The 20,395-nt window shown below is 53.5% G+C and overlaps 1 protein-coding gene across 2 annotated transcripts in view; it reads left to right on the top strand.

Moving 5' to 3' along the window:
• GRAMD1B (GRAM domain containing 1B) overlaps positions 1 to 20,395 on the top strand; it is a 167,542-nt gene that overhangs the window by 113,563 nt on the left and 33,584 nt on the right. For both annotated transcript variants that reach the window (XM_038535847.1, XM_038535846.1), the window contains exons 3-4: positions 8,018 to 8,228; positions 14,635 to 14,655. In XM_038535847.1, the coding sequence (XP_038391775.1) occupies positions 8,018 to 8,228; positions 14,635 to 14,655 (232 nt within the window). The remainder of the gene's footprint in view (positions 1 to 8,017; positions 8,229 to 14,634; positions 14,656 to 20,395) is intronic.

Raw genomic sequence — 20,395 nt, 5'->3', positions numbered from 1 at the left:
GGATATTTGCAGTGCTGATAGAAAGAGCTGCGGAGGATTACCGAGGAAAGCTCAGCATCGGCGTGCGGCTGGGAGGCACAGAGTTGGATAACAGAATAGTCTGCTGGGAATTGGGACCATTAGAGATCAGAGACTAGATGCTACTAAAGGCAGGGAGGGTGCTTGTCGTGGGCGTGGACGCTAATGATAACTGCCAGGCTCCCTCACACCAAGAGAGGGTGACACTGTCCCCCCGGGTGCTGAGTCACGGCCTTACCTTGAGAACGACATCTCTGTGCCCATTCCCCATTGGCTGTAGATTCTTCTCCATTGCTGGTTTCTATGACAGACTCAACTAATGTTCTGTTGCAGTGAGTTCACTGACCCAGTAGACTCTGAACGGCTGATTCACTCAAAAGCTGTCAGCAGGTTTCTTTCGTCTGGGGTAGATAATGTCATTTACCCCTTGATACTTAGGAGGTTCGGACTGGTGCGCAGGGTCGGGGCAGCGAGGGGGGTGGTTCCTCTCAAATTCTAGACTGCAAAGATCTACTCTGGACCATTCCCTGGAAGTTGTCATTTATTGAATGGGGTAGGACTGGGATTCTGTGCTTGAGGGAAGCACCCCAGGTAGGTGTGATTCCCACTATGGGAAGTAATGCTTGGGCATCTTTGAAGCCCGTCCATATAATCTTCTGAGGAGAGAGGGCAAGGATATTTATGCCACATTTTACGGAGAGGAACAAAAACCTCCTTAATAATAATGGTAGCTCTGTGATATTTATTGAGCACTTCTCATATATCAGGCACTGCACTAAATATTTTACTGACGTTATTTCATTTGACGTAACAGTCCTATGATAAAGGTATTGGTCTCTTTATTTGTCCAAGTAGACAAATGAGACCCAGAGGCCAGTGTCAAACAGCAAGCGGCAGAGCTGGGACTCAGACCTGAGCCTGCTGACGTGACTCCACAGACTGGCAGTTAATCCTGACATATGGCCCAAGCAGGCCCTCAGCAAAAAAAATATTTTGTTTGAAGCCAGCTTTCTAAATTTCTAATTAAATGCTCTATTAGTTTGGGGTGCCCTGGAATGGATCAAACAGTCAAAAAAAATTACTAGTACCTTGATGCTGCAACTATTTACAGCCAAACATTGGATCAGACAGGTCATTGTGGGGCTGGGCTTAGGGGGAAGATAAAGTGAGCATAAAATGTCCAGGTGTGGGGAGGGCGAGTGGGAATCTGATTGGGAATGAGCCAGGGCGGTGGAACTGGCTAGAGAAGTAGGAAAGGGGTGGCTGTAATCCCAGCAGGTGGAGGCTCAGGTGCAGAGTGACAGGCATGGATCTTGTCATCTCTGTGGCAGAAATGATTACGCTGAAGCCAAGCAAGTGAACTTGAATGAGGAACACCAGCTAACTCTTCAGTTCTGCTCAGGGTTCTGCAAAATGTATGGACGGCTGATCAGGGAGCTGGCTTGCTGACAAAGTTTGCTTGTGCCTGCAGCACCACGCCGGGCATGAGGATGAGGAAAAGAGAGCACAGGATGAGAGCTCTCGTCTCAAGTGAGGGTGGGAAATGCTACAGAGAACCCAAAGAGCCTTTGTCCTCTTTCCATATATGTCCATTTCTCAAGGAGGACTTCACCCAGACCTAAACATAGGAAGTAGGATTCAAGCGCAGTATGACATATTGTGGTTAGACTTAAGGAAGCGTTACCGGTTAGCAAGGTAACCGAGAGAGGAGTGAAAGGTCTTTGTTGGAGGTCTTAAAAATAGGAGAGATGGGAAACTGAGTGAGTGACCTCTGGGCCCTCCTGCTGTGAGTGAGTTAAAAGTGACTGGTGGCGTTGGGGGGAGGGGGTGTCCCAGCCGACCCCTTATTGGGGAGAGTTGCAGGTACAGCAATCTTACATATATCAGCTTGAGCACATTATGCATCAGTAACACCTGGTTTCTTGTAATGCCCTGCATGTTCCATGATTTAGGCCTTCACGCCCTTGTTTATCCTGGCTTTTTGTTTGTTTTGTTTTGTCTGGGAACGTTCTCTTCCCTCCTACTACAATGCCCTTCACCTGGCTAACTCTGACACATTTAGATCCCAGCTCAAGCCTCAAGTGCCATATCCTCAAGGAAGCCTTTCTTGATTCCTCAAGTCTAAATTGACTCTGCCCCGTCTCACCACTCGTAGCTTATGTTAGAAGGAGAAGAGTGCGTGTCTGGCTCTTGCTGATTATAATGTCCCAGGGACCAGCATCCTTTCTTACTCGCCATCATGGACTTGAATGCCTAGCATGATGCCAGGTGCCCAGTGTTTACAGAGCAAAAGATCCAGGTATGAAGGCTTATCACTTTGGCTAGGCACTTAACATCCCTATTTCTTAGGTTTCTTCTATGTGAAGTGACAAGCTGGATGTATTCTAGATTCTGGAAGGGGGTCATCATCCAGTAGCTCCTCCAAGACCAGTCTTCCTTCCCTTTCTGTAGCAAACCTAAGGTCATCTTTAAGCTTTAAATTCCCAAGATTTTGAAATCTGATGTAACACTGTTGTTAATAATAGCGGCAGGATCGGATTAATGGCACACCTCAGAGTTTGCTCGAAAGACACAGTAGTAGTAGTAGTAGTGTAGGGTTATGAGATACATGGAGATTAGTTTTTTGCTCAGCAGGACATCCAAAATCTATAGTGTAACAAGGTACTTTTTATTTATTTTTATTTTTTTGAGAGAGAGTGTGCACACGTGTGAGTGGGCATGAGGAGGGGCGGAGAGAAGGTGAGAGAGAATCCCAAGCAGGCTCCATGCTCAGTGCAGAGCCTGACTCAGGGCTCCATCTCACGACCCTGAGGTCATGACCTGAGCTGAAACCAAGAGCTGGACACTTAACCAACTGAGCCACTCAGGCTCCCTGGATAATGAGATATCTTTTAAAAGAATATTAGATATGGAGCAAATCTGGTAGTGATTTTGCTGAGTTAGAACTACTGTTTCAATAGTTTCTTCTTATGTGGTGAAGGATCAGAGCATGGGGATTGGGTAGTGGTGGGAGGGTAGTTGGGTTTAGTCTTGAAGGATAAGTGCTTGCTTCGGCAGCGGCAGCACATATACTAAAATAGTACTGAAGGATAAATGTTGGGAGGGTGCGTGGAGGGGGAAATGGTATTTTCAGAATGAGAAACACTGAAAAATGTGGAAGGGAGAGAACATGGCACAGGGAACTGTAAGTAGTCTTGGGTGGCAGGGGGTCCACTGGGAGGAGTAGCCAAGGATGGAGCTTGGAGTAAGATCATCGAGGACTTCTATGCCATAGTTAGAGATCAAATTTTATTCTAAGGGGATAGAATACCACAGAGGGCTTTAACCAGGGGAGGGGATGGCCAAAATGGCAAAATCACTTTTTAGAAGGTTTGTTTTGACAGCAAAAATAGAGAATGGATTGAAAACTAGAGTCAGCAAGAAGCTGATTCTTTTTCTTTCCATCCACCCAGCCACCCCATCCATCCTTCTATCTGTTCACCCGGCAAACAAGTCCTACCAAATACTGCTTCTAAGAACAGGCTGTGTCATCAGATAGACTTGCATTTCATATCCAGTCTTGCCACTTACTGTCTGTGTGACTCTGGGTGAATTACTGAATCTGTCTGTAATTCAGTTTTATCACCTGAAAAATAAGAAGAATAATATCCATGAATACTTCATAGATTGGCTGGGGAATTAAATAAGACAGTGCGTCATGAATACTCGACACCATGTGAGGAACTCATAAACATTCATAAACTTTTTTTTTTTTTAAGATTTTATTTATCTGTTTGACAGAGAGATGGAGAAGTGAACACAAGCAGGGGGAGTGGCTGGCAGAGCCAGAAGGAGAAGCAGGCTCCCTGCAGAGCAAGGAGCCCCATGTGGGCTCCATCCCGGACCCCGGGATCATGACCTGAACTGAAGGCAGAGCTTAACCTCCTGAGCCATCCAGGCGCCCCAACATTCATAAATTTTTAGCTGTTTTTGTTAACAGGTTGAAGGCATAGATTTGGGAACTCACATGGTCCTGGGGACTTTGAAATCCACGAGGATTGTTATACTTTCTCTAGGATGATACTCAATTCGGCGGACATCTACGGAGCACATACTCAGATACAAGGCATCACGCTGGGCAGTGTGGGAGGTGCAGAGGTGGGCACCTCCAAGAGTGTGTCTACCAAGTAGAACATGTAAACGCTCTAGTCCTTTTGGTGGTGGAGATTTTGAAGAGCTTTTTGGAGAAGGTGGGGTCTGAGATGGATCTTAAAGGATGAACAGGACTCTAGTAGGTAGATCTGGGGTGGGAGGCCTGGTAGGGGGAAGACCCTTCACATATAAGTAGTGGTAGGTATAGAAGTCTGGAGGCAGGAGGAGAGTGTGTATTAAGAAAATCAGGAGGGCAGCCCGGGTGGCTCAGCGGTTTAGCGCCTCTTTCGGCCCAGGGCGTGATCCTGGAGACCTGGGATCAAGTCCCACATCGGGCTTCCTGCATGGAGCCTGCTTCTCCCTCTGCCTGTGTCTCTGCCCCTCCCTCTCCTCTCTCTCTCTCTCTCTCTCTCTCTCTTTCTCTCTCATGAATGAATAAAAATCTTAAAAAAAAAATCAGGAGAAGATATGTGGGATGAAAATACACAAGAACTCTCAAAGATGGTATAAGGAGAGATAAAGTATTGGCAGACAGGTAAGTGTCAATTATTTTCCAACGACAACTTTGAATTCCATTCTGAGGATTCAGGACTTTAATGTGAATGCTAGTGGGGGGCAGAGAGATGGTATCAGGCTTGTATTTAGAAAGATTGACAGAGGTATGAATGAGTACAGGAGAGGAAATGGAGATTAGAGAGATCGCTTAGAAGACTTATTTTTGGAAGAGTCTCAGCAAGAGGCCCTGGGGGGAGCGGAAGGAAGGATGGGTCAGAGAGCTTTCAGCAAATAGAATTGATGGGGATCTAGTGCCTCCCTTTTTATGGAGTGAGATGCAGCCTGAGAGACTGGGAGTGGTAATGCCATGGAGAAGGGGCAGCAGGGGAAGGACGCTCAGCACGAGGGGATGGCAAGCGTGGTGTTCAGCCCAAGGAGCTTGTGAGGCGTGTGTTTGGAGGGAACGTCCATTTGGCAGCGGATTGTTGGGCTGAAGCGAGCAAGTGTGATTCATCAGAGCAGAAGCAGGTAGGGGAGGGAGTCTTCTGCTGCAAGGCCAAGTGGGAGTCCTCTGAAGCAGGAGACAGTTTGGACAATGAAAGGCTCACCGTTGGGGAAGGACCAAACTTCAGGCGGAGTTAGCAACAGAGAAGCCAGTGTCCAAGGCCGGGAGAGGAATAGAGGAAGGAGGTATGTGGCACCAGGGAGGAAAGGAGAGATCTTCGGGAACAGCACAGATGATCTGTAGCCTTAAAAGCACAGAGACTAAAGTGACAAATGACCATGTAAGTTTATTGACTGATGTTTTGACTGAGGTATGGAAAGCCGAAATGTAGGTACCCTTGGGTGCCTTAAAAGTCAGGTCAGCTGATAGGGGGCCACTAGTCGGTGAGGGAATGTCAAGGACATTTTGATCATTGAGTGTGAGACTCCCATGGTGTTGAGTAGTTGGAGTGAGTTTCCTCCGGTTAGAGTCTTGGCCCACCCCTGCCTGAACTCCTCCTCAACAGCCTGTTATCAGGGGGGATTGGGAGTTTGGAAGATAAAGGGATCTCGATCTCTTCCATTCCTGCACCTGGATTCACCTGTGTAGCAAGCTGTCCCTTGACATTTATTTAAGAGAAAGATCCAGAGCCAAGCTGTGGTCTTGTGCTAGGTGTCATCCATTCCCTGGTATGTCTGAGTAAACTGAGGTTAGGGGCAGAGTACCTGGCTGTTCTTCTAGCAGAAGGAATCCAAGAAGACAGTTTAATCCTTGGAGCACTTGGCCATGGGTTGAAATTGGCCCGAGAGAGAGGCAGCTACCCCAGAAGGGTGAGCACCCGAGTCTGCGCCCCCCCCCCCCCCCCATTAGACCTTCTAGAGGCTTCCCCTGGAGCTGCGTCCCACCATCTTCTTGCCATCATTCTAAGGCTCTGCTTTTCCAACCCAAGAAAAGGAACATAATTCCCTCTCTCCAGGGTTTGCAGTAGTGAAAGAGTTGGGGGGGGGGGATTGGTCAGAGGATAAAGATGGTGGAGATGGAGTGCAAACTTGAAGAGCTTCTTTTTGCAAATCCCAAGTATTTTTAGTAAAGTGAGTTCTAAAACTGAAGTCTGTTTTTGGGTGAAGCAAAACACTGGACTTTACCCTATGTGTCTCCATATATCTTCTGGTCACATTTGTCTTCCTTTTCTCTGGCCTTCTATGTTTCACTTTCCTTCCAAAGTTAGAGCACTGCCCTTACCTCCGCCACTGCTGCCCCTCCTTCCCACACTCGCTGGTTTGGGCTCTGGCCTGCCTTCCTTCTCTGCTGAGGATCCCTGAGTGGAAGGGCCTGCTGAAAGGTGCATGGTTTTCATTGCAAATGGGTCCCCTGGGACATCTGAGGTCACAGCTGGATCTTCATGCAAATGACAGTGTTCCCCACCCTGCACAGCACTCACTTAGGGAAGGCTGGGATGAAGGGGCCCTCACAGCCTCAGATCTGGGCTGTCCCCGAAGCCTGGCCCTGCTCTCTGACCGCTGAGTGGGTAAGAGGGACCCTCAACGTCTCACTGCGCCCTCCCCGCCCCCTTGACCTTTGAGTTTCTCGGCTTTTCAATCTCATCCTTGCCTTCCATCCCATTCCTCCCGTCTCTTTCCCATTTAACCACGTTCTTTTCTATGTCTTTTCTTCCTCCATCCTCTCAGAGCAAAGCAAACACTTGTTAGGACTTAACTGCGTTCAGTTTTCCTCCCCACTCCATCTTTTGTCATCTTTCTTGTTCCATCAGGAGCACAGCTAAATATCCAGCAGGAAATACTTACACAGCTTATAAGCCTTGGCGTAAGTGGCTTGGTACCGTGGGGTGTCTAGGATACCTGTTGGAAATGAAATTGCTTGCAGGGGACTCTGGAATGCAAGAACTTCTACTGTGTTCATCTTCGCCCTGGGCAGGGAAAGAGGGGAGCAGTGTGGCTTCCAGGGAAATACTCTGGGGTGTGTGAATTGCCAGTCAGAAGACCCAGGTTTTGTTTTAATCCCTCTGCAATCAGAGGACCCTTTAACTTCTCTTTGCCATGTGTAGGGCTTCATTTTAAAAATTAGGGTTGTGGCACTTGTCATTACTACCTCAGTGGAGGAGTGTTTTAAGAACCCAGTGAAATAATATGCATGTGACTGCTTTGAAAAGTAGGAAAAGTAGGATTAGGAACGTCTGGGGAGCTCAGTCAGTTGAGCTGCCTCCAGCTCAGATGGTGATCTCAGGGTCCTGGGATCGAGCCCTAGAGCCCCACACTGGGCTTCCTGCTCAGTGAGGGATGTGCTTCTCCCTCTCCCTCTGCCCCTCCCCTACTCGTACTTTCTCTCTCTCTCTCTCAAATAGATAAAAATCTTTTTTAAAAAAAGAAAAAGAGGTAAGATTATACTTAACCATCTTTATGGGCACATCTCTGCAAAACAAGATGTTGAAACTGGATCTGCAGGGTTCGTAGGAGAGGAGCTCATGGCTATTAGATGATCTCTGGTGGATCTTTGAGCTCTTAAATTCTGTTTTCCCTAGACAGTTCTTGGCATATAATAGGGGGCTCTGACAGTATTTGGCTGGATGGACAGACAGATGGTTGGATGGATGGATGACCATCTAAATGTCTAAAGGCCCTACTTGCCCCTTCTGGGCCCATCTCCATTTCTCATTGGCACCCCCACCCCCGGCCAGCAGCAGTATTGCGGTGCTGTGAGTTCCTAGATGGGGCCCTGTCTCCCTGGTTCCTCCCCAGGCCCTAACCTAACCCTGGCTCCCTGAGCTGGCTCCCCAGGACCCGGACCGGGCTCTGGCCTTCAGTCACTGAGTGCCTGTCTTTCCTCCTCCTCCCTCCCCACCCCATTCCCTCTCTCCATCTGCCCCTGCAGCACTGCCAGTAACTCCAACCGCAGCACGCCGGCCTGCTCCCCGATCCTCCGGAAACGGTCTCGCTCGCCAACCCCGCAGAGCCCCGACGGAGACACCATGGTGGAGAAGGGCTCAGATCACTCCTCGGACAAGTCCCCGTCCACGCCGGAGCAGGGTGTGCAGCGCAGCTGCTCCTCGCAGTCCGGCCGGAGCGGCGGCAAGAACTCCAAGGTGAGTGGGACCCTGCCGGGGGATGCTCTGCAGGGAAGCCAGCGTTGGGGGGGCCTTCCTCGGGGGCCCTGGTGTCAGCCGGGCCGGGCGGGACAGGCAGGGGAGACCCTAGTCAAGTTTGGTCTTCTCGGCTGAGCCCTCAGAGTGCCCCCCTCCCCAGGGGGAACTCGTTCCATGATCCCGAATGACCTCTCTTTGGGCTGGGGAGCCCTCTGTAGGTTGGGGTTTGGAGAGAGGGTGCTCGGGGACCAGGAGGGGTCATCTGCTTAGCCCTGCCTCCTTTTTCAATTGTGGGGTAGAAAGGAACATTAATTATTTGGGACACTACAGAGCTGGGAAAAGAGTCCTCTAGAAGAGTGGGGTCTTTAACCTCCACGCTGGCTATCACTCTGCCTCACCTTTGGTAATAATGCCACTCGGTACTCATTCGTCCGGGAGGACAGTGACCGGGCCCCTGCATCCCTCCCTGTGGTGTCAGGGGCTGCTGCCTGAGAACCTGGGCCTTTGCCTAAGGATAGACATACCCTAAGCCCCAAGTGGCGGGGTGGGGTCTGGGCTACTGATGGGTCCCCAGAGATTTTTCTCAGCCTCCTCCTCAGTCCTTTGGGAAGCAGGAGATGTCTTTGCCTAAGATGCTCCTTCAAAAAAGCTTCTCTTTGCTGCTTGGACTCAGAGGCCCTGGGGAGAGGGAGGGGGGTCCCTGGGAGACTCGGGAGCTGGCTTCCCACCTGATTTGTCTTTTGATCTCTTGTTCTTCCTCTTCTTCCCCACCGTCTCCCAAATACCTCCTTTGTATGCATGGTCTTAGTCTCACAAGCGCCTGTCAAAAGTAAGCCATCTTTTCTCTCTGTCTTTGGTCTCCCCTCCGGTGTCCAATTGTCTGTAGTGCTCTGCACCCCTCCCTCTGCCCCCACCCACTCTGGCCCCTGTCTTGCTTGGTCCCTTCCCCAGAAGGGCCGGCCCCACTGCCCCCTGGCAGGCTGGCTTGAAGTTACTGAGGGACCGTCCCGTTGCACCTGTTGCACCCAGAGTCGGAGAACAGACCCGTCCGCCCCCTCCCCTGTCTCTGCCTGCTACCCAAACACTGCCTCGGGCTGGGCACCTGTTCCCTCCTTACATGGAGCCATCTAGAAGCAGAGTCCTCCCAGGGCTTAGTTTCACCGCCTCGGGGAAGGGAGGCCCCAACTAGCTGGGCTCCGGGCCCTGATACCCCCTTGTACCTGCTTTAGTGGCGGAGTCCCGATTCCCCGGACGAGGTGACTGGAGGTCTCAGGTTTCCCTCGGGGACCTCCCCGGCGCAGCAGAGTGACCCCGGAAGCCCTACCTGGCACCCTCCTTCCGTTTGCCTGCCCACTGACGGCCGCGCAGCCCCAGCACCCCTTACCGCTTCCACCCACTGCCCAGCGCTGGGCTTGTGGTGTCCTTAGGATCCCGAGTGGCCATCAGAGCAGAACTATTCTCCCAGAAGGACACGGTGCTAGATCTGGAGGTCGGTGGACGTTGACAGTCCCCGCAGAAGCGCCACCAGGTCAGAAGGCAGAGCCAGCATCTGCCCGGCCCCCCCAGGATTTCAGAGGTCCGAGCAGAACTTGGAAGGGAGTACAGCGTGAGCAATAAATAGGTATTTTAGAACGGCAGGCTCAGGAAATAATCCCCACGAAGAAAGGAGGTGGGATGTCGCCCGGAGAAGAAACAGCAGAGGAATGACTTAATAATAGTCTTGAGCCTCTCGAAGTGTTTTGGGGAGGAGGAAGGCGAACAGCTGTTGTCTTTCCTGAGGGAAGAACAAGAGACTCCAGGGCTCATCCTAGAGTCTGTGACCCTCAGGCTAAAAGCTGGTGGGGGAAGAGGAGCTCCGCCTGGAGTGCTCGAGGAGGGGGACTCCCTGGGGTCAGCAGCCCACCCCGGCCCCTCACGCCCCTGGCTGCGAAGAGGACTCACGTTGCCAGGCTCAGGCATTGGGTTGTGCCATTTCTCTGGTTCGCCCACGGACTTTGCACACTTTCCACCCTCAGGTGAAGCTGCAAGCTTCCTATCCTCTTACCCGATACCTAGCAGGGCACCCAGTGGGCCCCACAGAACTTACTGATGGCCACCAGTCACCACCCACGGGGTGTCTCTTTTTAATCAGGTGCTGGGTGGAGGTGAGCACTCAGTCCTGAGAATTTTTAAAAATCTGCTAAAACGGTAGGTCTTCTTTGGGAAACAAGCATACAGACCAGGTTCCCGCCACCCCCTCATCCCCAGGCAGCCTCCAGTCTAGGAAGGGAGAGAAGACCCGTGTGAGATTGTCCAGAAGCCACACTGACCTGTAGCAGCGCACGTGTAACTGCGGATATTACACGTCAGAGGCCGGAGGACTCCTTTCTGGGTCGGGGTGGCAGGGGCACGTGTCCGAGCCACTGAGCCAGGCTGGAGCCCTGAGAGGCAGAATGAGGTGTACTGTAGGGACCAAGAACTGAGCGTGAATTCCAAACTAGTCTTTGCCCCCCGCCCCTTTCATAAGGAGCTAAAGGGGAGGTGCCTGGGGACAGGAGCTCTGGGTTGTTTGGGGGGTTTCCCCCCTTTTGAAAAAAATTTTTTAAAGATTTTTATTTATTCATTCATGAGAGACACAGAGAGGCAGGCTCCATGCAGGGAGCCCGATGTGGGACTCGATCCCAGGACTCCAGGATCATGCCCTGGGCGGAAGGCAGGTGCTCAACCGCTGAGCCACCTAAGCATCCCTTTTTTCCCCTTTAAAGAGCTCAGGGGAGGCAGACACATAGCCTTGGAGTTTCCTAGTTTGGATAGCTGCCCCCCACACACACACCCCATTCCCTCGCCCATCAGGACTCTTGCCCCTGACACCACCATCCTCTAAATGCCACTGAAAAAAGGACTGGACTGACTTGTGGGCAGAGGGACGCCCTACCAGCCCAGGGGGAGGCGATGACGCAGCTGAGGTCCGTCTGGGAAATGCGTGCAGGGAGACACACAGGCTTCAGAAAAGAAATGTGAGGACCAGTATGGGAATTAAGTCGTACGCAGGTCAGGGCCTGGAGCAGAAAGTGAGGGGGAGATGCCCTGTCCCTCCGCTGGACCAAACGTACCCATCCGTGGCAAGGGATCTGGTGGCCAGAGCTGCAGTGGCCTCCTCGCCAGGCCACCTCCCTCCTGTCCACACCGCACCGAGGAGGGGAGCTCCTGTGATTTCCAAGCAAGCTGGAGAGGGCTTCCACTTCTCCCTGGAGGGGGGTGGCTTGCAGTGGGTCAGCCTTCCCTTCCCAGGGCCTCCCTTTCCTCCTGCTAATCTGCAGGGGTGGGGCGAGGCGGTCAGTAGGGCCCCTCTCCAGAGAATCCGTAACTCGACCACTGAGGCAGACCTTTCCTGGGTGCAGCCCTGCCCGGAGCAGTGAGCTAGAAGATGCCAGGGCCTCTCTCCTCCTCCCTGGACCCCTGCAGTCTGTGCCACCGCCCAGCTTCCACCCTGTAGTGCCGGCGGGAGGCCGCGAGGGGGAGCCAGCGGCCTTTACTGCTGGGGAGCCCTGCTCCAGGCCAGCCAGGCCGGGCCCCCCCTGGGTGTGCTGTGTCACCCCCGCCCTATGGCTTTGCTGCTCCTTTCCCCTTGACGCTTACCATGTCTTTCAATCCTAATTTCTATGATTTTCTTTCCAGTATGACAGACTTAACCTGATCAAAGTAAGAAGTCTCTCTTATTTCCTCCAAGTAGAGCTCCTCTCTTCTCCTCCTCGGGTCCCCTAGGCCCCCCCACCGTCTTCCCGACTCCAGGAGCCTCTGCACTGGGGAGATGTTTTTAGGGAACGTGGGGTCTGTCTCCAGGGGCCTTACATTCCTTTAGTGCTTGTACTTGAGATCCCTTCTAGAATAGAAGGCAATAGAAATGTGCTCCGCTCAGCTCCCCGTCCTTAGCAGCTGTCTTGGAGTATTCTTTCCTGACTCCCCCTGCCCCAGCCATTTAGCCAAATCCATTCATAACCTGTCCGAGAGCCTTTACCACCCCCACCCCCCCACCTCCTTACTCTGTTTTTCCCATGCTTCTGGCCCTCTTGGCCAAGGAGGGGCGTTCTCGTGAACCCGCAGGGGCAGACAGCCCAAGTCATGCCACTGGACACCTTTGTTCTCGCTGCCCGGGGTCTGTAGGCCCCTCTGGCTTCCCTGCCCGCCCCCTGAGCTCGGGGCTCAGCCCTGGAAGAGCAAAGCCACTGGGATGAAATTTGCCTCCAGGAGGCTGGTCAGAGTTCAAGCTCTCATGCCCACCATGGGTATTCCCAGGAGCTACTGTGGATTGAGGAGGGGGGTGCCTTTCCCCCAGGGGTACCCTCGGTGGTGGCAGATAAGAAGCTGCCTGGAGACGGCTGGTGAGGGTAGAGGCTCCCGCTGAGGGAGAAGTCGGGAAGTCTTTGCTCTTGATGGTTCAGTACTTGGGAACACAAATCCCCCCTCTACCCCCACCTTTATGAAAAAGCAAATATTGCACACAGAGGCATCACGCAGAGATGCACGCAGGTTCCCCTGGTGGAGGCTCTTTGTCACTCTGAAGCCCTTTGTTCTGAACAGATGGAGAAGGGACACCTCCTTGTGGCAGTACAGGGAGAAAGAAAATCTACCTTTCCTGTTTACCTTAGGCAGGGGCGTGTAGGAGTAATCATAAAGGATCTTGGGTCCCCCACACCCAGCCCAGGTTATTTCCTGTCGCCCCCTGTCCTCCTAGGGTCATGCGTGAGGGCCAGGACAATGGGGTAAGGAACTAGAGGGCAGGTGACAGTTTTCTCAGCTGGGAAGCAGGTGTCTGAAAGGCCTGGCTTGGATTTGATGAGATGCCGGGAACTGTGGGGCCGTTGAGGCTGGCAGCACCTAGAGGGTGCCTCTCCGGTGTCGGGAGACGTGATGCAGTGAATGTCTACGCAGACCCATGCCCTGGGATCTGAGGGACAGGCCCAGGGGTGAAGACCTGCCGAGGCACAGATCAGGTCAGACGCAGCCGCTGCCCCAGCCACTCTCCTCCAGATCCGGGGAGCCTCAGCCACATGTTGGCAGGCTGATTTCCAGATCCAGGTCCAGGATTCCCATGTGACGGTAGCTCCCCCAACAGTGACATCGTTGGTTTTAAGTATTCATAGTTGGCTTCTCTTACCTGCCAAGACTTCTGGATTAGAGGAGAAAGTCAGGCTGTGGTTTGTATAGGGGGCTTCTAGATGGGCCATCGCGACAGCCTTTCTTGGGAAATGACTATGGAGAGCATCTAGAGAGTTCTGGTGGAATGGGAGAGCTGGCTCCTGTCCCCGCCCGTCCTCCCTCCCCCCACCAGGCCTGCCCTTTCCTTCCCTTATGGGTCAGGGTCTGTTAGACCCTGTGTCTGGGGTGTGAAGGTCGCCAGTGGCACCCAGAATCCACCTCTCTGTGTATAGGCACAGTTTCCCCTCCGTAGTGATTCTTTGCTGCGGTGATACCCTTGGCAAGCTTTTTATAACCGGAAATGCCTCCCATCCCCAATCTAAAATTGTTGGATCAGCACCTTAAGAGATGAGACCCAGGCAAGCGTGTGCGTGTGCGTGCGTGCTCCTATCTGCCTGTCTCTCTCTCTTTCAAGTGGGGTGTGCATAAAGGACACCCGGCCATAGATTGGAGGTAGACAAAGCACAGTTCCAGCCGTCCTTCTCAGTTGCCATGAAAACGAGTCCCCTTTGCCCAGGGCCCGGGATGGAGAACACCTGAATTTGGAGCTGGCACGAGTCTGGACTTTGTTGCTGAGTTACAGCACCGCGAAGCGAGGAGGCACCGTTGGCAATTAATTCTGTGCTTCGGCCTTCCTCCTGAGGCACAACCCCCAGGACTCTCCTGCCTTGTCACCTCGACGGTCAGCCAGTTGTTGAACAAAGGAGAACCTCTGTCCTCTGCTCCCTGAGAATGTAGTTGGAGGAGGTTTCCGGGCGGCCCCTATTCCTCCTGCACCCGAAGGGTCCCCTCTTGCCTTCTACAGAGGGGTTGACTTGGAGCGGAAGGCTGGGTTGGTCTCGATCTGCACTTTGCTTCTGGTCAGGGCCCCTTGGGGGACCGGGTCTTGGATGCCTGCAGCGCATCCCTTACCCCCATCAGAGAACCTCATGATGGGGCTCCGACTCCCCTCCAGCTGAGCTCTGGCTGGTGCTGCCGCTGCCTGCCGCCCCGACCTTGGTGAGGCTTCCAGCATGGACTGCTCCCCGGGCCTCCTTTCTGGAGCTGTCTTGAGAAAGGAGGACCCCTCTCAAGCAGCCACATGGGAAGCATTCAGCTGCATTTGGATTCCTCCTCCCTGCCCTCCCTCTGCTGTCTGTGTATCCTTCCCTCGAGCCAGGCACACCCTGGCCAGTCCCGCCATCTCTTCCCTGACTAATTGTACCTTTCTCTCATTTTGTCCTTTCAGAAAAGCCAGAGTTGGTATAACGTAAGTATCCCCATTTCTCTTCTTGTCGGGTGCATGGGCAGCGGGTGGGGGATGGAAGTGGGTGGGGTAGGGGGTGGAGAGAGGTCTGGGGTGCGGTGTGGCTGCCCCGTGGGCCTGAGCAAGTTGCCGGGCCCCTGAGTGGCCTCCTTCCTCCAAAACCTGACCCACTGGTTATCCTGTGCAGCAGGATTCAGGGGGACCAAGGAGGGACGGCCCCCATTCTCCTCCCCTAGACTCCTGGACAGGGTTCCTCCAGCCTCAATGGAGGGGACCCGCTGGGGGAGGCGTCCAAAAAGCAGGGAGAGTTCTGGGACCGGGACGGCCCTGGGCCTGAACTTAGGACCAAACTTTTCTTCCCTTAACAGAGACATTTTAGGGGAAATGCAGCCAGAAGACTTTTCCCCGTTAGTATAGGGGTTGTTCCACATAGTGGAATTTGTCTTCTGCTCCAAGGCAGGAATTTGTCTTCTGCTCCACCGCCCCAGGGGCGCGTTCCTTCTAGAAGGCATCTGCTGTTCATGGGTCCATAGTGAAGGGGTAGCCCGGGATCATCCGTGGTGGTGGCTCAGCCAGCTGCTCTGCACCCAGGAGCTGTACTATGGCGTATGCAGCCCCGTCTGGGACCTCAACCCCCGTCTCGCAGACTGGGCTGCAGTATTTTGAACTTTTCCCCTGGAGAGCAGCTGACTGAAGTGTCGGCCAGCCCCCGCCACTTGTACTCTGCCCTCTGGGACTGCACAGCGGAGGGCCTGGCCTCGGGGCCTCCTCTTTGCTGCTCCAAGCCTGCTGTTGCCCACACTGGCGTCTGCGTGACCATGCAGGTACCACCTCTGCACCTCCCCTAGGGCCAGGCTGTCCTTCGGCAGGTCCCATGGGCATGTGGAGCGTGTGGGAAAAGGCTCTGGGTGATGGAGCTGTGGACACCTGGGGGAGGGGGCGCTGGGGTCAGTGTAGGGACTGGAGTCAGAGTTCCTGGTGTCTGTGTGCGGGGTGAGGTAGGGCCTCCGTGATGCCCCAGAGCAAGCACACGTCAGCCAGCCCCATGGCTCCGACCTCTTGCTGCGCGTTGGGCCTGCCTGGCCCTGGGCAGCTCTGCCCACCTGGCCTGGTGCACACGAGGCAGAGGTTGCAGGGCCGAGGTGGCCTGAGTCGAGGAGAAGCCACGAGACACCCCCTCATTCCCCAGGCCTCCCCCTGGGGCCCACTGTGGTCTTCAACCCACATGCTGCTTGGAGCTCACATCCTGGAGACAATCGAAGCCGCTTCTGCGAGGGAGGAGTGGGGGCCCCGCTTTCCTGGGAGCTGCGTGGGACCTCCGGCATCCCTTACCCCACCAAACCTACCCCCCCTGAGCGAGATTGCAAAATTAGTGCCCCCCAGGGAACAGGAGACAAGTGGCTGGGGACATGTTAGGCTAATGAAACGTCCAAATTTGGACATGCGAGTCCCCAAGCCTGTGGCTGGTCCCCAGCCTCCTCGTCCCTCCTCTTCCTCTTGATCCCTTTCAGTCAGGCTCTTCTGTTCCATCTCACTCTTCCTTTCCTTGACTCTCCCTACCCTTTCTCTCTGGCTCCTCCTCCTCGCCCTTCTCTGATTTCCCTTCTCTGGCTGGCCATCCCTCCCTCTCTGCGGCCCTGTACCATCCTCTCCTGGGCCTTCCTGGGAGACACTCAGGGATGCCCAGTGTCTCCTCCAGCCTCTTTCTTACCCCTCACCCCAAATGAATTACAGAAACGTGACGGCCTGCCCCCTCGGCACAGATCATCACGCACAGAGGCCAAGTGCACAAGGGACTCTGTTGAGCAGCGTTTCGCGCTCCCTCTGGCCACCCTGTGACTGGGACTGGGATGCGTGCTCTCACTCTGGGGCGTCTTGCAGGCCCCAGGGGGCCCATCCAGAAATGTCTTCCCCCGTGGCTCCCTTTTGGTGGCTGTTTCCACGTTGCCGGGCAGGTGTGGCGCCTTGTCTGCCTTCCGTGGGCCCGGGGCCTGCTCGGGGCAGGGACAGCTCGCAGCATGGAAGATGTGCAGGAGGGACAGGGAAGTGGTGCCGAGAGGTGACGGGACCTCCAGCCGGCCTGAGCTGCTGATGCCAGGAGCTGTGTCTTAGTTCCTCTTTCCACTTTGTCTTCATGTGTTTTCACCTCGGGAGGGAAATAAGCCGCTGGTGTCACAGGTGGAGCCCGAGAAAGGCTGGCTTGGGTAAGCCCGGGCCGCTCCTCCCGCGTCAACCCTGCTCTCCTCCTGACGCCGAGCCCGACGCCCTGGCTCCGAGCTTGCCCGCTTCTGGGTGTCTGGAGGAAGCAGGATGCCGTCTGTCCCACGCAGCGTGCGCCACCCGCATCTCGGCCCACTCATGGTGCCAGCTGGCTTATCTGTGGAGCGAGCCTGAGCGTGGCCGTTCCCCTAGGCACCGTTGCCTTGGCTCAATCAGGAAGCTGCCACCCGGGGGTTTCCCCGGAGCCACCAGAATCGATGCACATCCTGCTGCGTGGCATATCTGTGACTGTGCTCTTGCGGGCAGAGGCCCCACCAGGAGCCTTCAGGTCAGCTCCCTGCCCCCCTGCTCCCCAGCACTGCCCTCCAGTAGTACATTCATGGTTTTCCAGAAGGCACTCACCTTGCCCATGCATTGCCCCGTCTCCCCTTCTCAGCTCTGCTGACAACCCTCTTTGTAATCGGTCTCCTGACCCTCTGGTGGTGCTCCAGCTGTGCTGCTGCCTGAGGTGCCATCGTCGTGTGGATAGGCCAGGGCTTCGTCATCCCAATTCTAGGGGGACAGTCACACATGCCCTGGTCAGGTTGGAGCCTGGGGGGTCATCGCGGCGCTGCTGACCGTGGAGAGAACATCTCAGGTTGTTGGGGTAGCTTGGATCTGAAGGAGGGAAAGCCCCCCTGGTACCTCCTGCTTACTCCCCAGCTCCCTCCTTTACCTGTCTGTCTTCTACATTTTACTTTTTTTTTTTCCTCTCGTACTTGCATTTATTTTTCTTGCCGGAATAACACAAAACATAGTGATAGTGAATAGACTTCTGTGATTTCCTGGGGCAAGATACCACTGTTCTGCTTTTAAATATAGCATTTGTGATATATATTCATGTACTTATTTAAAACTTTTTTACTTCAATTTAATTAATATAGACTGTGTTACTAGTTTTAGAGATAGAATACACTGATTCATCAGTCTCATATAACACCCAGAGCTCATGCCATCACATGCCCTCCTAAACGCCTGTCTTCCAGTGACCCCATCCCGCCCCCGCCAGCAACCCTCTGTTTCCTAGAGTTAAGAGTCTCTTATGGTTTGCCTCCCTCTCTGTTTTCCTCTTGCTGTATTTTTCCTTCCCTTCTCCTCTGTTCATCAGTTTTGTTTCTTAAATTTCATACATGAGTGAAATCATGATATTTGTCTTTCTGACTTATTTTGCTTAGCATAATACCCTCTAGTTCCATCCAAATCGTTGTCAATGGCAAGATTTTATTCTTTGTGGTGGCTGAGTAATATGCCTGTGTGTGTCTGTGTGTGTGTGTATCACATCTTCTTTACCTTTCCATCAATCGGTAGGCATTTGGGTTCTTTCCACAGTTAGTTATAGTAAACCTTGCTGCTATAAACATTGGGGGGCAGGTGCCCCTTCGGACGACTATGGTTATGTCCTGTAGATAAATACCCAGTAGTGCAAATGCTGGGCCATAGGGTAGCTCTATTTGTAACCCTTTGAGGACCCTCCACACTGTTTTCCAGAGAGGCCGCGCCACTTTGCATTCCCACCAGTGGTGCAAGAGGGTTCCCCTTTCTTTGCATCTTTGCCAACATGTTTCCTGACTTGTTAATTTTAGCCATTCTGACCAGTGTGGTGTGGTATGTCATTATTGCACATTTTACTTTTACCTGTCTAGCCAGGTGTCAGGAGGAACTCATCACCGTGATGGCAAACCACTTTGGCCTAAAGAATGGGGAGCCCATGGAGGGAAGTGGCTAGACGCCAGGGACATGTGGAAGGGCTGAGGCATGAGAGCTACTGGTCTCTAGCAGGGATATGACATGCAGACCAAGCATGAGGTGTGAAGGCAGTACAATCTACAATTGCCTTAAAGCCTTCCCAGGCCTGATTATATCTATACCCCCATATCCTTGACCTCCCCACCCCCACCCCACTTGGCTATCCCAGCTTCATTCATCAGGGCCCCCAGCTTGGGAGACACGGCCTCAGTAGCCATGAAATGGGATAAGCAGGAACAGGGTTTTAAATTCAGCGGGGAGCCAAGGGCAAAGATAGGGATGGGAAGGGTATAGCCTGTCCCCCAGAGATGGCCCCTTTGGGGTGTAGTAGGCTTGCATCTTGGATGGAGCAGGAACAAATCTCCACCTCGGTGCCTCATCTGGACACAGGTAACTGTCCTCATTTGCTTTACCTCTTGCCTGGGGGGAGGGGGGCTCTTTCATCACGGCAACCCAGGGAAGCAGCTTGTCGGAGATCAGAGGTCCAGAGCCAAGGCCCTGGCAGCTGGGAGAGACTTAGCACCCAAGCTGCTTGATGCCCTGGGATGGGGATGCTGGCTTTTTGGTAGAAGGAAAGGATAGGTGCCAATCCTGTGGCATGACTGAGTGGGTCTGGCAGGCATAAGATGGAGAGCAAGAGAACAAAGCTTTGTGGGCATGAAATTGGGAATTACGGGGCAGTACAGAAAGTGGAAGGGTTTTTTGTTTTTGTTTTTGTTTTTTAAATATATTTATTCATGAGAGACACAGAAGCAGAGACATAGGCAGAGGGAGAAGCAGGGTCCGTGTGGGGAGCCCAATGTGGGACTCGATCCCAGAACCCTGGGATCTGAGCCGAAGGCAGATGCTCAGCCACTGGGCCACCCAGGCGTCCCCAGAAAGTGGAAGTTCTGAGCGAGGAGATGCCACCTACAGCCTCGGCAGCCTGTTCTTTCCAGGAAGGCTCTGCCCGTCTTCCCACTGTTTTCTTATCCTTTGTCTTGGAAGAGTCTTCCTGACTTGTGTTCCCCGACCCCCTTCCTGCACCTTCTCCAGAATGGTTCCATCTCTCCTGATGAGACCCCCTCTCAATCCTACTCCCTCCCCTCTGCCTTTCTGCCTGGCGCCACTTTCCCATGTGCATCCCTCTCCTTTCTTTGCTCATTGCCTCTCCCTGCCCCCATCCCTACCACCCCTGGTCTCCTACATCTGGCTCCTCCCTACCTGGAGTTGGTTGGAGGGGCAGGATTTCCTTTGAGGGTCTTAATTGATTTCTTCCAATTGATTTCTTCCATTGATCCATTACTGCACCAAAAATCCATCTGTTTTTCTCCTGGGCTCCTCCACCCGCCCCTCCCAGTGCTGTGCCCAGGGAGGGGGTACCACTTGGTCCCAGCTCCCACTGTTTGCCGTGGAGTTAATGTTTAGCTCGGGTCAATTCCCTCTCCTCGGGCTGGAAGCTGCCTGCCCTGCCCAGCCCAGCCCAGCCCATTCCATAGTGGGGGCTGTAGGAGACAAAGGCTGAGTACCGAGACTGTCTCCCAGGGGTTATCTCTTTGGGTGTATCCTGCCCCTGCCTCACCCGACTGCAGCCGTCATCCCCTTGTTTGGCGCATAGCAATATGTAAATGTTTCTGGGGAATTACTGTGATGATTCAGCTTTTGTGGGTCTATATGCTGTCTAGACCTTAGGGTCCGATGTGGCCCAGGAGAGGCATTCTGGCCACCCTGGAAAATGGGACTGCTGGGTTTCCCTACC

The sequence above is a fragment of the Canis lupus genome, chromosome 5, assembly GCF_011100685.1.
Source record: "Canis lupus familiaris isolate Mischka breed German Shepherd chromosome 5, alternate assembly UU_Cfam_GSD_1.0, whole genome shotgun sequence".
Classification (NCBI taxonomy): domain Eukaryota; kingdom Metazoa; phylum Chordata; class Mammalia; order Carnivora; family Canidae; genus Canis; species Canis lupus.
The sequence above is the reverse complement of the archived record's forward strand: the minus strand, read 5'-3'. Positions and strand labels throughout refer to the sequence as shown.